The 15,704-nt window shown below is 54.4% G+C and overlaps 8 protein-coding genes across 8 annotated transcripts; 3 read left to right on the forward strand and 5 right to left on the reverse strand.

Moving 5' to 3' along the window:
* Positions 1–1,202: 1,202 nt before the first annotated feature.
* On the forward strand, positions 1,203–1,775 carry VTN31DRAFT_5851 (uncharacterized protein; the record flags this gene model as incomplete). Its single annotated transcript, XM_069406396.1, has 1 exon — positions 1,203–1,775. One exon carries the CDS (start codon positions 1,203–1,205, stop codon positions 1,773–1,775), a length of 573 nt encoding a protein of 190 aa, XP_069258933.1.
* A 506-nt stretch (positions 1,776–2,281) lies between these two features.
* On the reverse strand, positions 2,282–4,120 carry VTN31DRAFT_5852 (uncharacterized protein; the record flags this gene model as incomplete). The annotated part of the gene is made up of 1 exon (XM_069406397.1): positions 2,282–4,120. The coding sequence occupies one exon, from the start codon at positions 4,118–4,120 to the stop codon at positions 2,282–2,284; it is 1,839 nt and encodes a 612-aa protein (XP_069258934.1).
* Positions 4,121–4,395: 275 nt separating this feature from the next.
* VTN31DRAFT_5853 (uncharacterized protein) lies at positions 4,396–4,887 on the forward strand (the record flags this gene model as incomplete). Its single annotated transcript, XM_069406398.1, has 1 exon — positions 4,396–4,887. The coding sequence occupies one exon, from the start codon at positions 4,396–4,398 to the stop codon at positions 4,885–4,887; it is 492 nt and encodes a 163-aa protein (XP_069258935.1).
* Positions 4,888–4,958: 71 nt separating this feature from the next.
* Positions 4,959–5,762, forward strand: VTN31DRAFT_5854 (uncharacterized protein; the record flags this gene model as incomplete). The annotated part of the gene is made up of 1 exon (XM_069406399.1): positions 4,959–5,762. The coding sequence occupies one exon, from the start codon at positions 4,959–4,961 to the stop codon at positions 5,760–5,762; it is 804 nt and encodes a 267-aa protein (XP_069258936.1).
* Positions 5,763–9,077: 3,315 nt separating this feature from the next.
* Positions 9,078–9,355, reverse strand: VTN31DRAFT_5855 (uncharacterized protein; the record flags this gene model as incomplete). Its single annotated transcript, XM_069406400.1, has 2 exons — positions 9,078–9,185; positions 9,263–9,355. 2 exons carry the CDS (start codon positions 9,353–9,355, stop codon positions 9,078–9,080), a joined length of 201 nt encoding a protein of 66 aa, XP_069258937.1.
* A 41-nt stretch (positions 9,356–9,396) lies between these two features.
* Positions 9,397–9,942, reverse strand: VTN31DRAFT_5856 (uncharacterized protein; the record flags this gene model as incomplete). Its single annotated transcript, XM_069406401.1, has 1 exon — positions 9,397–9,942. One exon carries the CDS (start codon positions 9,940–9,942, stop codon positions 9,397–9,399), a length of 546 nt encoding a protein of 181 aa, XP_069258938.1.
* Positions 9,943–10,046: 104 nt separating this feature from the next.
* On the reverse strand, positions 10,047–10,544 carry VTN31DRAFT_5857 (uncharacterized protein; the record flags this gene model as incomplete). Its single annotated transcript, XM_069406402.1, has 1 exon — positions 10,047–10,544. One exon carries the CDS (start codon positions 10,542–10,544, stop codon positions 10,047–10,049), a length of 498 nt encoding a protein of 165 aa, XP_069258939.1.
* A 3,112-nt stretch (positions 10,545–13,656) lies between these two features.
* Positions 13,657–15,496, reverse strand: VTN31DRAFT_5858 (uncharacterized protein; the record flags this gene model as incomplete). The annotated part of the gene is made up of 4 exons (XM_069406403.1): positions 13,657–13,859; positions 13,915–14,872; positions 14,925–15,022; positions 15,082–15,496. The coding sequence occupies 4 exons, from the start codon at positions 15,494–15,496 to the stop codon at positions 13,657–13,659; spliced, it is 1,674 nt and encodes a 557-aa protein (XP_069258940.1).
* Between the last annotated feature and the right edge of the window lie 208 nt (positions 15,497–15,704).

Raw genomic sequence — 15,704 nt, forward strand, 5'->3', positions numbered from 1 at the left:
GTAGAAGCTTGTTCTGCAGCGCCTGCCGACGGATCAAAATTCCTCGCGATAAGACTCCGGGTACCCTCAAACCTCTCCCTATTCCCGACAGGCCATGGCAACACATTTCCATGGATTTCCTGGATGTCCCGAAAAGCAAGCGCGGCAATGACGCGATCCTCGTCTTGGTGTGTCGTCTCAGCAAGAAACCGATCTCCCTTCCGACTACGAGGGATGCAACTGCACGCGATCTTGCGCGGCTGTTCCTTGAGGGATTCTACAGGTACTACGGAGCCCCCGAAACCATCGTGTCCGATCGCGGCCCCCAATTCGTCTCTCAGTTCTGGGAAGAATTCACGAAGTTACTGGGGATCAAATTAACCTCAGCACCGCTCATCATGCGCAGACAAACGGCCAGACGGAAATCATGAACCAGTACCTGACGACGCGGCTGCGCCCGTGAAGGATTCGGCAACTGGCAAGCAAGATTAACGTGGTCTGGCTGCGATGGCGTATGCTTGTCTTAGATACTCACTGATGTCGGTCCTCGCGTCCTGAATGCCGCCAAGGAACAGGGTTCAATGGACCCGACGGCCGTTTTGGGATCGTATGAATTCTTATCCAGAGAATGGAGGGCCGTGCGAGACTCCAAGCGTCCTTAGCCCAATAACGGGAAGCGAGAAAGGTGCATATGCACCTCAAATTCTACAACCGCCTACGGAGGTGAGTACCAAAAAAAAGGAAACAAGGCCTACTATCCTAAGTCTTTTTGTTGCAAGACTTTGGAGAGGTTCAAACCGAGTCCCTTTTCTTTCACGAAAAATCCTTCGTATTTTGGAAGACTCGTGGATCTACGGGGTTAATGGAAGATGGAGGTGCGTACGAAGTATCCGTACTGCACAAACTGTGAATTAGACAGCTCCATCACTGCCGTAATCACACTGCTCCGTTGTATCCCTTGGTCTAGATTCTCGTTCACCAATCAGAAACGGAAGGCCATTTGCTGAGGCCAGAGCTCGCAATCTAGTGTCCATGGAACTATACAGCTGTAAACCGCTTCGAGATTTGTCAACTGTGGTGCTGGATGACAAAAAAAGGAGCTTCTTGACGCTATCGAAAATTATCTGAAACCAGTCACACGGGGCTAGTATCGAAGTCGGGGAATTCCCTACCGATGGGGCTAGCCGTCTTCTGTCCGGCCCAGCTGGTACTGGAAAACAAGCATGGCTTTTGCCATCGCTAGCAAGTTTGGGTTGCCAATCTATATGCTTAACTTCGGGAACATCACGGAGGAACGGCTGATCGACCTATTCGGACAGCTTCCCAGACGGTGTATTGTTCTGCTGGAGGACATCGATTGCATTGGCATTTCCCGGAAATACGAAGTTTCTTCCACCTCTGCACATGGAACTATGGTGGATGGGTTTCGGAACGCATCTAGGGCCGAAAGGGAATCGCAGGCTCTTTCTCTTTCTGCCCTGCTCAATGCGATTGATGGTGTTGCCGCTCCAGAAGGACACATCCTGATTATGACGACAAATCATCCTGAGCATCTTGATCCAGCACTCATTCGCCCAGGCCGGGTAGACATGCAGGTCGCCTTCGGCTATGACAAAACAAAAAAGATTCGCGAGAGCTATTCTGCACTATTTATGGAATTTCCAATGATAAGTCTTGCCTGGCCCTTTCCGAAGAGTTTGCGAGCAGCATTCCTGAAGGCAAGATCTCAGCGGCAGCGATTCAGGGCTACCTGTTACAGCACACGAAGAGTCCTGAAGACGCAGTCAGGGATGTGAGGGATTGGGTGCGGACTCACCTTGAAGAGTCAAACAAGGTTCAAGAATGAAATTACACTTCGCAACTCCAATGAGGATGATGGATGTAAATGACCTGGCCATATGTTGCTAGTCTTATAGCTGTAGATTGAAAAATATGGATTCTTACGAGGTTCTCTCTAACATGTATGATTGTGCTGAGTCTCAAAAGGGAATAATGCTATGGATGTTCTACTGGATGTTCTGATATCCGTGACAGGCAGCCAGAGACTAGACTGATGTTAGGGATCGAGGGGTGCAGAGCGTGACAGAGTGTAAAGACTACGTCCAGGGAGGATCAGAACGTGGTGAAGACCGTGCTTCAGTTGTGGATCGAGGCGTCCTGTGTGCAGATAGAGTAGAGTCGTAGTCAAAAAGGCGCCCGCAACCTCTCCATGCAGATTATACCAACGCCGGGATCGTGACATGGACGTCGAGACCAAATAAGCCCTCCGTCATTCCGGGTCATGCAGACAACATTGCTTCCCCTACTCCCGATTGCCCTCGGTTTCCACCATCGTCATGCTTTGTACCTCCAACGCTCGGCGGCTTGAGTATCCTCTATCCAATGGTGATGCCTTTCTCTTTCGACCCAGGGTCTTCCTAGATCGGCGAACGATCTTGCAGAGGTGAAAATCGATGATAAGGACCCGGCCCAACTCTCGGTTCCAAAGCATATTCTCAAAACTCAGATCCAGATGCACCACCCCGCACAGTTTAATTTGTTCCTTCGACCGCATAATCTCCCCACTCAGATCCGAACCGGCGCCGACCGAGTGGATTTTCTCACCCGCCCAGCCCATCAGCAGCATATATTGGATTTCCCCAACGCCATGGAGATAGTAAGTCTGGGCCATGCCAATAGCCCCAAGGAACACAGGAACCGCCGATCCCTGCACTTTCTGGAGAATTCTGTAAATCTCTGCCTCTTGAGAGACGTCCTTCCAGCGATACGAAGTGGTTCCCTTTCCGAAGATCGTGTATCCGTACCTGGCACATGTGATCTTGAATGGTGCTCCGTAGGATCCGCAGCCGCCCAAGGGCGTGCAGTAGTGATCCGGGTCCTGGTCGAGCTGTCTCTTTAAATCTTGCACCAGTTCCGAAGCATTGATTTGATGCTGGTCGCCGCCGGATTCCTGTCGATGGAGGCTAACATTTGGACATGCGTCGTCCAGTCGGCCGCCACGTTGTAGCCCAAGAAGGCATCGCTGCGTGCAGAAGCGATTCCTGTGCTGCTGGCTTGAATCGCCGTGACGCCGTGAGGACGCGCGGGTGGAGGGAGTCGACGATGCTCGCTCGCTTGTCGGGGACGACGTCACTTGGCTGAACCCGCGCTTCCGGCCCTGCGCGACCGGTGCATTGTCGGAGTCAGAACTGTCAGCGTGGGATGGTCGAGAACGGGAGCCTTCCGGGGGCTTGCAGCGGTTCGTCACCGACCGCGTCGGGATACGTCGGCCCTCTGCGACGCGCTCCGACGGAGGAGATGATGGTAAGTATTCCGAGCCAGACATCGTATGGTCTGAACCTGGAGGCGTTCGTGGAGTGTCGCAAGCTTGCGCCAGATGGGCATTATAGTGCTCACCCCGAGTCCGAAGACGCTCCTTTGCCTGATTCCGCCACACCTGATTCCGAGGCGTGGAGCTCTGGCAGGACATCAAGCAAAAGCAGAGAACTCGCGCGACCGCCGTGTTCTCGATCTTGATCTCGGTGCCTTCCTTATATGCGTCCACGTTGGGCTCGCAAAGATAGTAGTACAGCTTCCAGAATTCGTCCTTCGGCACGCGAAGAAACACAAAGGCAAAGCCAGTCAATATGTATGAAAATTCCAACCCTTCCCGTATCATCACGTCATATATCTGGGTCAGAGTCGCCCCGACCAGTCGTTCCGCACTGCTTTTCGTGTTTTCATTTTCATCGGTAGGCGTCGTGTCTTGCTGGACGACCTCTCTCACGAAATCCATATCCCGGAGGCCGGTCCGGAGACTCTGAACGTCGAGCTTGTGTGGCGGCTTTAACTCGAACGTTGTCACTAGATACTCGGTATCTTCATCCATTCGATGGATGCAATACCGATCGGGCCGGGGCCGCCGCGTACCCGACCGTTCGTCCTCTCCGGCTTCCTCTTCTAGCGTTCTGGGGTAGTGTGTCTGAAAGCGGATGCTGTCGGGCAATTGGAATCGCTGCCTGGCGTCCGGATCCTCACAAAGTGCTTGGACGATCATCAGAACAAAGTCATCCACAGCCGAGTGCATAAAGTTATCGAGGTCACTCTCGCTACAGATTGGTCGTGTGGCCTTCGTGCGCGAAAGCCATCTTAGACTGTTCATCGAATGCAGACGCTGCTGAAGCCCGAGAACCTCGACCCCAAGATTCAAGCAGAACTAGCGCCCGTGGAGCCCGTCGCTTCCGTATCGGACGAAGTTGCCAACTTGAACCGCACCGCCACTTCTTTGGAGCGTTTCCGAGCTGAAGCTGGCAAGGAAGACAGTCCCTGGACTTTGAAGACGGACTCCTGCTGCACGACGGTCGACTTGTGGTCCCCATCGATGAGGACAAGACTCTTCGCGCGCGGCTATTGAAAGAAATCCATGACCAACCGTCAATGGCCCATCCAGGGCAGCGCAAGCTCCTGCAACTCCTTCGAGCGCGGTACTATTGGACTGGATTGCGAGACGACGTCGTTCGCTTTGTGCGAAACTGTGTGACGTGCCGACGGATGAAAATTCCTCGCGATAAGACTCCGGGTACCCTCAAACCTCTCCCTATTCCCGACAGGCCATGGCAACACATTTCCATGGATTTCCTGGATGTCCCGAAAAGCAAGCGCGGCAATGACGCGATCCTCGTCTTGGTGTGTCGTCTCAGCAAGAAACCGATCTCCCTTCCGACTACGAGGGATGCAACTGCACGCGATCTTGCGCGGCTGTTCCTTGAGGGATTCTACAGGTACTACGGAGCCCCCGAAACCATCGTGTCCGATCGCGGCCCCCAATTCGTCTCTCAGTTCTGGGAAGAATTCACGAAGTTACTGGGGATCAAATTAACCTCAGCACCGCTCATCATGCGCAGACAAACGGCCAGACGGAAATCATGAACCAGTACCTGACGACGCGGCTGCGCCCGTATGTTAATCACTACCAGGATGATTGGGACGAGTGGCTCCCGATGATGGATCACGCCGCTGCGGCCGTAGAAAGCGCTTCAACCGGTGCGTCACCATTCCTCGTCGCCAACGGATACGAACCCAGGACCTCATTCGACTGGCAACCCCTACCGCCGCGGATGCCCCGGGAAGAAAGGGAAAACCGCGAAGAAGCGCGCAAGCGAGTCGAAAAGCTTCAGGAGATCTGGAACTTCGCACGAGCCAACATGCAGAAGGCACAAGAGACTATGGCCGCTCAAGCAAATCGCCACCGCCAATCCGAAAACTTCGACGTCGGAGATAAGGTATTCCTTGCTCTACGAGACTACGACATCGGACGGCCCAGCCGGAAACTAGGGGAGCAGAATGAGGGCCCCTTCGAGATAATCGAGAAGGTGGGCAATAGTTACCGATCAGCGCTCCCGGACAGCATGAAAATCCATCCCGTCTTCTCCCCGGACAAACTTCGGCGCGCCGCCAATGACCCGCTGCCCGGTCAATCGACAGAACCTCCGAAACCAGTACAGATTCACGGGGAAGACGAATGGGAGGTTGAGGAAATCCTGGCGTCTCGCGTGCACCGGGGAAAGCTTCAATACCGCGCCAAATGGCGTGGAACCGATGAGAACCGGAGGAAGTGGTTCCCAGCCCGTGACTTCAAAGGTGCGCCGCACAAGGTCCGCGATTTCCATGCACAGTATCCCGACAAACCCGGACCACCAAGACGCCTAAAAGAGTGGCTACGTGCTTGGGAAGCGGAGGACGACTTTCTGCCGGACGTTCCGGAAGATGACCTTCCGAAGGACAAGGACAATCCACCGGCATGAGGGCATGCCGCCGTTTCGGAAGGGGGTGATGTTAGGGCCAGCATGGACGTCTGCCTCAGGCCACCGTACCTTGGCAGGGCTAGGGCCCGGAGGTCACGTGACCAACTTCTTGTACATAGTTTTCGTCCTCCCTAGGACCGTAGTTCTTCTTCATCCTTAGTGTCTTGAATGAGACCTGCACTAGATTGACGGCTGATCTCTGTAGCTGTGCCTAGTTTCGAGGTCATAATACGGGTGAGCGCCGATCAAGGAAACGCAAGTCGGTTGATGTCGGCCCGAAATCAAAGCGATCCAGGTCCAATAGCCACCGATCGAGCCCATCCCAGAAAGAGGTCACGTATGATGTGGTGGAAGCGCAGGGGACCAGTCTGCTCGCTCCTAGTGACAGCCCGTACGACAACCGCATTTTCCGCTGTCTAGTCATCTATCCCGCCGGCCGGCCGATCCATAAATACCAGTCGCCCTTGGAGCTGTTGGAAGCGTTGCGTGATGCGATCAAGGCGCACAGATCCCTTTACTTGGATGGAAACATCCTTCATCGGGATATCTCTGAGAATAATATCATCATAACGGATCCCAAAAAGACTGGCCGCGCGGGAATGCTGATCGACTTGGATCTCGCTAAGGAACTTGGCGCCGGGCCAAGCGGCGCTCGCTGTCGCACCGGTACCATGGAGTTTATGGCTGTCGATGCGCTGCTCAACAGGGATCATACCTACCGGCATGATCTCGAGTCGCTCTTCTATGTGCTTATCTGGCAGTGCGGTCGTCGGGGCTGGCAGTTTGTCAACAGACTAAAAGATCGACCGGCGGAGAGTTCTTTTACAGACTGGTATCTGGCTCCTTCAGGAAGATCGCAAACGCCAAAATTGGGAATATGACTGCCAAGGGATTCAGGCAGATTCTAGGGGAGTTTCCACCTGAGTTTGATTGCATCCAGCCGCTTTGCAAGGAGTTACGGAGAATCTCGTTTCCCTGGGGTGGTGACGACATCTTCACAGGCACACCGAAAGACCCAGAGATTCTTTATGGGCCGATGATCAAGGCTTTCGACACGGCGATTGCTGGAATCAAAAAGAAAGAATAGAGGTTCCTGCATCTTGTTTTGTAGTTGCTTTGTTTTCGAATACCCAGTATGCATTGTTCGATCAAATTCCACATCTCTCGTGACAAGTGAAGTTGCTACTTTAGACCTTGTACATATGTTGGATGTCATCCGTTCACATGATGGATATCGCTAATTTAGCCGTGGTGTCAATAATGCCGCTAGCTTCGAAATATTCTCGATATACCAGTACCCGAAGTGATCGATTGGAGTACATCTTCAGAGCAGCCAAACCCAGTGGGTGCTGAGCACATACTCATGGAGAAGGTGAAAGAGCTTCAACTCAGCCAAGGTTGGTCTGCCATGTCCGAGAAGCAGGAATCAATTCGATGCTTTCGACTAGGTCTGGTGCATCGCTAAGGGGAACAAATGGATTCGACGCCTTAAATGTTATCTCCGTGTCCTTCCGTCCATCTTGCTGCCAGAGAGGATCCTGTCGGTCGTCCTGCGGCATCACGATCTTCATGAAGATAACATATCTGTCGATGATGCGGATCCGAGCAAAATAACAGGCATAATTGATTGGCAGGCTGTATATCTCCCCGTTGTTCTTACAGGGCGGTTCCCTTTCCGTGTTCGATTGTTCGGATCCCATATCCATGGGGCGCAGTTCAGCCACGGCTTCCCGAGGATTTCGACACCTTCACTCCAGAGGAGCAAGAGGAAGCTAAAAGCCAGCATTCTCGTATCCCTACTCAAGAAATGTTACGAGATCACATCAAGAAGGTTCAATCCGGATCCTACCATGGCAATGGACACCCATTCGCGGTACCAAGAGACAGGCCACAGCCTAAGCCTCATACTTATCTTCAACCCGGACTCCAAACCTAGGGTCCAGTTTGAGTCTCGCTTCATCGTGGTCATAGTCGGTAAGAATATCATCTTCAACCAAGTTCTCCAACACATCTGTCTAAGACCCACTGCTGACATCCCCAGTGGTACATTTCATTCTCGATCTGTTGATTCCTTACGACCTGGCGAAAGTGGTCGACATCATCGATTTCCGCGATCCGGATATTCTCAATATGTTGGTTACTGTCTTCAGGGGCAGCGGAGCGCTCGTCATACTTGAAGTTGCACGGCTCACCGACGATCTGGAAGATAGCGTGCTCGGTTGGGCTGATCCGGGGATACAGGGCCCAGTGGTAGGTTCCCAGGGTTAGGTTCCGGGGTTGGTAGACAGCGACAAAGAGCTCGGCCACGTTGCTAAAGAGGAGCTTCGCACAGTTAGCTGCGACAGGTATCATGATATCGGCAGACAACCGACCTACCCTGGGTCGGTTCAATCACACCGTTGGAATCGATTCGTGTGCGCACTCAAGAGAGTATCGGAGACAATGAGGTTATCGTTTGATGTCTGGGGGGCAACAGTCCGCTTGGAATTTTCCTGGACAGTCCACAGCATCCTTCCAGCGGGGAAGCAGCTCTTCTTATGTACATGAGTGGCAGGCGACCCTGACTTTGCACAGCTGGCGCGTTGTTCTCCAGGGTCGCGTGGGCAATATGCGCCGTTGATAGATCACAAGGCTGGCAGGCAGACAGCTGTTCATGCGACTAAACTTGATGCAAGGTGAAGCATCTGCTGTGCCCAATACTACACCGGAAGATTCGGGCGCGGTCTCGGTTGGGAGGCCGGAATGTTGTCGAAGGCTAAAGATTATAGAAATGCATCCCTGCTTGGAGGGTGCATCAAGACAGATTGGGAATATGGACAAGCTTTCTTCCCGAAACACTGGGCACAGCTTGGACTAGAAGGACAGTGTGAGTGAGTGCCGAGGACGAAAGGTCGCACCCCCAGACTCAAGTCAATTGGATATCAGATGAACCGGAGCCAGAGGAATGACAAGAGTAATCAGGTGATCACAAACATGATGCCTGACTGAGCCGCTAGGAATTGGTGTAGGAAAGACAGATCATTTCTCAGGTGGAGAGCGGGCCGTGCCTTTCCGTAGCCCCCGACTGTGTCCAGCCCGATTCGCGGCTTCATGGAGTGTCTCAAGGTGATCGATCTCCTCGCCAGTCCATGGTTTCCAGGTGCGTTGACTGCAGTTCCGTAGGCGCCTTTGGCGTCCATTGACGGGGCGCGCAGCCTGATCAACCGCTGGCCGCGCGCCATGTTCCGTCATGCCAGCATCCGTAAACTCGTAGAAGCTTGTTCTGCAGCGCCTCCGCACATAGCTGAGTGAAGAAGGGCAACAGTTCATCAGCCGTTACCTTAGAGAGACATTCAGAAAGGAGCTGCATCTGCACATCGGTTCGAAGTCATTGGGCCGGACGCACCTCGGACTCCGTCGTCCGGTCCGCGACGGCAACCGGGTCTGCAAAAGAGAATCAGCCGTGAGCAGAAGAGCGCGCTCGCCATCCGTGATGGCTTATTGATCCTTCAGGGTCTCACCTGCAGCAATGACCGGATCAACGGAATTCGAAGTGGACTCCGGCTACAATCTTCGCCGACAGCTGCCGCTTCGAAGAAGGGAAGTATCCTCATGATCAGAGTTGGCGGTGTTGACTTCGCTAATTGTACAGCGATCATCTCCTCGACAAAGTTCGCCCGCCGATCCCACGTGGTGTCGGACAGCGACTGGTATGGCGAGGGCCCCGGGGCCGACACGGTCTCGAATAGTCAGGAAAGTCGAAGGAGTCGTCTCCAGAAGCGATCGGGTGTCGAGAAGTGTTGTATAATTGCATCATTACTCTCAGTCGCGGCAGAACACACTGTCGAATTTGCTCCGAAGCCCAGTTTGCTGAGAATTTGGTAGTTATCTGGAGTTGAAAACTTTGCCCAGTTTGGCCGGATAACAGCGTCCCTGACCATATGCCGGCCTTCGTTCCTCCTCGATCGCGGTTGAAGAATCCAGGAAAGTCAGAGAGCTTTCCTGGAGTTCTCTCGCGGGAGACGGTGGGCGCCGAAAGAATCGGCTGAACAAAGAGAAGGGATCCCAATAACTGTAACATCACGAAGCCATGGATCTCATGGAAAGAGAGAATCGCACATAGATCTGTTCTGGGATCGACCACGATAGAGAAGGGCGGTGATACATAAGAACCCCCGAAAGCTGCCATCCATCGATCCATCTATTCTATTCGACGCTTCTTCTAGTCATGCAGAGACATTGATGATGTGACGTTGTCGTACCGTCAAGATGCAATCTAGACGGACCATGCGACCCTGACGGCCATCACCGAACCAGACGTGGCTTACCGTTTGGGCCGATCAACCTTGTGTAAATGTAAGATTTCGTGGCCGCCTCGCTTCTGCCAGGAAATTGTTTCGAAAACTCCCTGATAGCGTCCGACACGGGCAGCTTGCGGTTGATCAACAAGTCCTCCAGATGGCCACTCTCTTCGAGAGTCCATCGTTCCCGTCTGCTTTTCCTGCTTATCCTGCACTTCCGCGGCGGGCGGTGGCAACGGCGCGCAGCGTGATCGGCTGCTGGCCGCGCGCCATGTGCATCCGTGCAAGTATCCGGCGACGCGGGTAACCGTTGACGCAGCGCCTCGTCAAATAGCCACGTGAGGAAGCCGAGCTGCTCCGAATAGGGAGCCTCGAGGAGACGTTCCTGAAGGGAAACCGCGTCGTCGTGGTCCGTGTCCTTGTTGCTGCCGCTGCCATTGCTTCTCAGAGCCGATCCGAGGTTGTTTGGCCGGACGCTCTTCCGAATCCACCGTGCCAGCATCGGGAGACTCGGGTATGCAACGACGCAGCGCCCCGTCAAACAGCCATGCGAGGAAGCCGAGCTGTTCTGAAAGCGAAGCCTCGAGGAGACGGTCCTGAAGAGAACTCTGTTGCTGCTGCTCAGCGCCGATCTGACGCCGTTCGGCCGGACACTCTTGCGACATTGCTGTCTGCTGAGTTGGGGCAACAGCGTCTGGGAAGGAATCAGCCATGAACGAAAAAACGGAAGGAAGCGGTCATCATCCGCGGTGGCTGGTCAAACCTTCCGGAAGGGCCGCATCTGCGGCGATGGCCGGATCGATGGGAAATGGACTCCGCCTGATGAGCAGATTCCCTGCGCAAAGCGTCCCGATTCGGAGGACGGAGAATCTCCGAGCTAGCAGTGACTTCGCTGGAAGAAGCACAGCAGTCATCCTCGGGACGATGGCCACCGCTCGCGACGCAACATGCAGAAGACTGGCACGGCGAGGATCCCGCGGCTGCCGAAGCCATCGCGACGCCGGAGGTGCAGATGGGTGGTGAGCAGAGGTTCAAAGACACATGTGGCCGCTTCCAGACGTGCACGGCTTTGTCTTCTTTCTTCTGGGGAACCGCCCAGGGCAGCAAAACCTGAAAAAAGCCCAGATCCATCTCTCTACGCGTCCTCAAGACCCGGGGTATCAGATATCGAGCTGCAGGCAACTGACCTGGCCGGATTCTCTTGTCGGGGGAAGGAGGAGCGGGCGCAGCCGTGCGAGTCGTCCCGTATCACCCTCAACGCAAGGATTCAAGCGAGTGCGGCATTTTTGCAATTGGTCATCGCACGGAGGCTGAGGGCATAAACGCATATACTTATACTCTGTACCGAGCAGACTGGATGGATTGGCGTCCCGCTGAGCGCAGCGAGCGCGCAAGTGGGCCCAACCGCGTGCCTTGCGAGCGAGAGGGATGCGTGGCGCAATCATGAACAATGTGAGTGGCTGGCGAGATCAACCGGAGGTCGCGGCCCAGGGGAGGACCGTCCGTCCGAGCGGCCGAGGGGATGGTCGGCGCTCCGCCACAGTGCCCATTCGAGACGATTCATTTGACCACACACGCACAGGCAGAGGCAACCGATCGAGCCGGTTCACTGCAGTGTTGTCGTGGGTTTTTGCCACCCCGGGCAAAGTTGTGGTTGTATATTCACCCTCAGCGATGGAGAGAAGGGCGCGTGGGGCATGGTGCGGCATTTTCGTGATTGGCCGTCGTTCTGAAGCTGGAGTGGGACGTCACGCCTGTCGTAGTGTGCTCCGGGATTACGCATGGAAATGTACCCTTCCAGCCCGCGATCGATCCCAAGTCGCCCGACAGCTTCCGTTGGGCATGTCGCAGTGGCTGCATGTCGTCGGTCATCAGACTGGTGGGATCAAGGGACTCCGAAAAAAAGGAGAGGAAAATGGCCCCGGAAAGCAGGGCAGATGAATAGTCAAGTTTCGCCGAAGGGAGGAGACGCCTCGGCAGCATTGTCCCATTCCAGGAAGATGATTTGACGGCCCGGGATCGACGGCGCTGCGCGATTGCAACCCTGAGATACGAGATGAGCCCGGGGGGGGCTGGGGGGGCTGAGCCCGGCCGACGGTCGAAAAGGAACAGAGAAGGGGGGGAGGGAAGATGAAGAAGGAAGAAGAGCTGCTGGACCTTGGGGGGACGCACCTGCGCTTTATATGCATCGTCAGGCCGGGCAGAGGCACGCTAAACCCGAACCGGGGCGCGGCGACGTAAAAAGCCCCCTCAGCGGCAGGCGGTCAGGCGCGGCAGACGAGCGGTGCAATGGGAGCCGTTTTCGGCGCCAATCCGTCACATTTAGTAATGTTGTACTGTATGATTATCAATACAAATACAAATATAACTCGCCATTCCGCCTAACCTGCGCCACGATGACCATTCAGTCGTGCAGTGTGGCACTCCGCTGCTGACTTCAAGCTGCGAAGTTATGTCACTCGCTGATGTCACAGCTCCCTCGTCCTCTTGCAATCGTCAGTGCACGCAGTTTGCAGTGGTTGGCCAATTAGCCCTGCGGGACTCGGTCCATTAAGGGGCTCTAGGGGCTCTTTTCAATGATGATTCAGTCGATTCAGTACGAGTATGTAGTATAATTAATCACAGTTCCCTGCAGAACAAAAAGACCCAAAAAAAAAACCCGGATCGACTGCAGATCACGTGCCGATCGTCAAGCTATTCCTCATTGGGAAGCTTTCAGTACATCCCGTATGTATTCTTCCGTTGCCGTACCTTACCGACTCACCAGTTCAAAGTGTCCTCTCGGACTGCTCGGAGAATGGAGGGGAATTATTGTCATATCCTCCAGTCAGCACGCATAATCCGTTCACACTCCCAGCTGCCCTTTGGTGACTTCCCTTGCTCCTCCGGCGGGGCTGGCCGGGCAGACTCGGCCTTTGCCCTGTCGCCAGCCTCGCTTCCCTTCGCCTTTCGCAACGCAGCCTTGGCGATAGCCCAGACGCCAAGACCACTCGCGCCGATTAAGGACTCTGATTGGCTGCTCCGACCCCGCGGGTTAGATGGGTTCCTGAGGCACCACTTTTCCCACTCTCCCCGCAATCGGCGAGAAACATTTGTTCAAGGTTCAGGACAAAAAAGAAACTTCTCGGGATCGGATGAATGCTCGCATTGACCAGCAGGGTTCCATGGAAAATCCTTGTCAACAAGCGGAGATTAGTCGGCTCATTTTCGACTTTTTTTTTCCCTCATGAGGATGTTCCTCGGATATTTTACAGCCTGGACCATGCGTCTATAACGCTAACATATGGTATGAATATGATGAATACTGGACCGAGTACTCCGTCCTCTGTACGGAGTAGTGAGATCTGGAAGTGTGGAATCTCTGCTCCATCGGAACTTCCCGGTGAGCCAACACGTCGAGCACAGGCTCTGTCCGGAGATACTCTGCGGATATACAGTATTCCGTACTCCGTAATATCGTCACGGAAGTGACAAATTTTAAAGTCTGAGATAAGATGCGGAGCTCTTGGATCTTCCATTCCGTGCCATTCAGCATGGAGTGTGCGAGGCAGGTCAAACTCGTAGTCATAAAGCATCTCGTCTACAACGCATATCATAACAGCGGATGGCAATTGCTACTGGTTCATCTGTTCGAAATATTTCTCCCATCCAATCTCTCGGATCTTCGCGCCCTTGACCTCCATATTTTCCACTCGGGCAGCTTCCGCGTAAGCCTCCACCTTGCGCTGGATTTCCGGATCGAACGATCCCAGTATCCGAGCCGCCAAAAGCGCCGCATTGGTGCTGTTGTTGATCCCCACCGTAGCCACTGGGACGCCTGTGAAATCAATTAGCTTCAAGATCTTGCAGACTGTAGACAAGGAAGAGCATACCGCGCGGCATCTGCACAATGCTGTACAAACTGTCCACCCCATCCAACGCGCTGCCCTTAACCGGCACCCCAATCACCGGCAGCGCGGTATGAGCCGCGGCCATGCCCGGCAGGTGCGCGGCCCCGCCAGCCGCCGCAATGATCACCTTGATCCCCCGCGAGGCTGCTGTCGAGGCATACTCGGTCATGTAGTTGGGTGTCCGATGCGCAGACGTGATGTCCACCTCCGGCTCAATCCCGAACGAATCGCGGAGGAGCTTTAGGCCCGGCACCAGCGTCTTGAGGTCGCTATCCGAGCCCATGATGACGCCGACGGTGGGTCGCGGCTTCGAGGGTCCCGACTTGACGGGTGCCGTCTTTCCATCGCTGCGCTGTGCCCGCACTTCGTCAACGAGGTCAATCAACGGCTGGAGTGATGTTTCGGCCTCGTGCATTGTGGCTGCGGTGACAGTGACATGGCCCATCTTCCGTCCAGGTCGCGCTGCACCCTTGCTGTAGAGATGGATTGCGGCATTCGGGATGGAGAGAGCTCGCTCTGCAACCTTGAGATGCGAGTCGGGCGTTGCGCCGCCGATGATGTTGAGCATGATGGACGGCTGCCGCAGCTCGAGGCTCTTGGGCGGGATGGGCAGGTCGAGGATGGCTCGAAGATGGGCCTCGAACTGCGATAGTCCGCACCCTTCAATGGTATAGTGCCCGGAGTTGTGAATCCGGCTGGCCATCTCGCAAAGCAAAATCGAATCGTCGTGGAGTAGGAACATTTCCACACCAAAGACTCCCTTGCCGTCAAACGCAGCGACGGCCTGCCGTGCCAGCGCTTGCGCTTTCTGATTGATTTTTTCTGAAACATTCCGAGCCGGAGCATAGACAAGCTTGCAAATGGAATCTTCCTGGACCGTCTCCACGGTAGGATAGGACAGCACTGCATCCTTTGTTTTGACCACCATAACAGCAAGTTCCTTTGATCCGTCAGAGCCGACCGTATTGGTCCCAGCGGTACAGAATTCTTACCATCTTAAAGTCCGCCCATTTCTCTGCAAACAATGGACGACCCTTGAGCGTCTCGAGCGCCAAGGGAATGTCGTCTTTGGACCTGACCACGTAGTTTCCTACTTGATGTTAATCAAACATGTCAATCGAGTTATGTTGTCGATTGCCTTCTTCATACCTCGCCCGTCGTAAGCCAAGGTCTTAGATTTCAACATCAAAGGTAGACCCAGTTCCTCTACAATCCCCGCCAGCTCCTCTGGAGTATTCTGGACCAGCTCGCGGTAGTCGGCCATGGGAATCCCATGTTTGGCCAGATGCTTCTTCTGTTCAAACTTGTTCTGTATGATCCGAATGGCCTCCCAACTGGGCTCAACACGGACCCGGGAGGCCACTTCTTCGAGGCCTTCAGTATTCACGTGTTCAATCTCCGCCGTCAAGACATCGCTGACGTTGGCCAGTTTGAGGACAGCCTCCTTATCATTGAAATAACCATTTACATGGCTGTCGTGAGCGGTGACCTGCTTAGCAGGCGCGTTTTCCACATCCAGGACGTTCAATTGAATGTTCAATCGGTTGGCGGCTTCGGCCATCATTCGGCCCAGTTGGCCACCACCGAGTACCCCGACTCTTGGAGAGTTCCACATCGTCTCTTACTCCTTCCCTGAAGCAGGACCGTGTGAGACACCGGGATGAACCCTAATACAGGGAAGAGAGCGTGGCGGGCGACCTGCTAAAAATTTCCGTTCACGGTGTGATACCTATCACGTGATCCCCTTCGACCGGTTGATCTCTCTCTGGCTG

Source organism: Thermomyces dupontii (genome assembly GCF_041956625.1).
Source record: "Thermomyces dupontii strain NRRL 2155 unplaced genomic scaffold VTN31scaffold_6, whole genome shotgun sequence".
In the NCBI taxonomy this organism is placed as follows: domain Eukaryota; kingdom Fungi; phylum Ascomycota; class Eurotiomycetes; order Eurotiales; family Trichocomaceae; genus Thermomyces; species Thermomyces dupontii.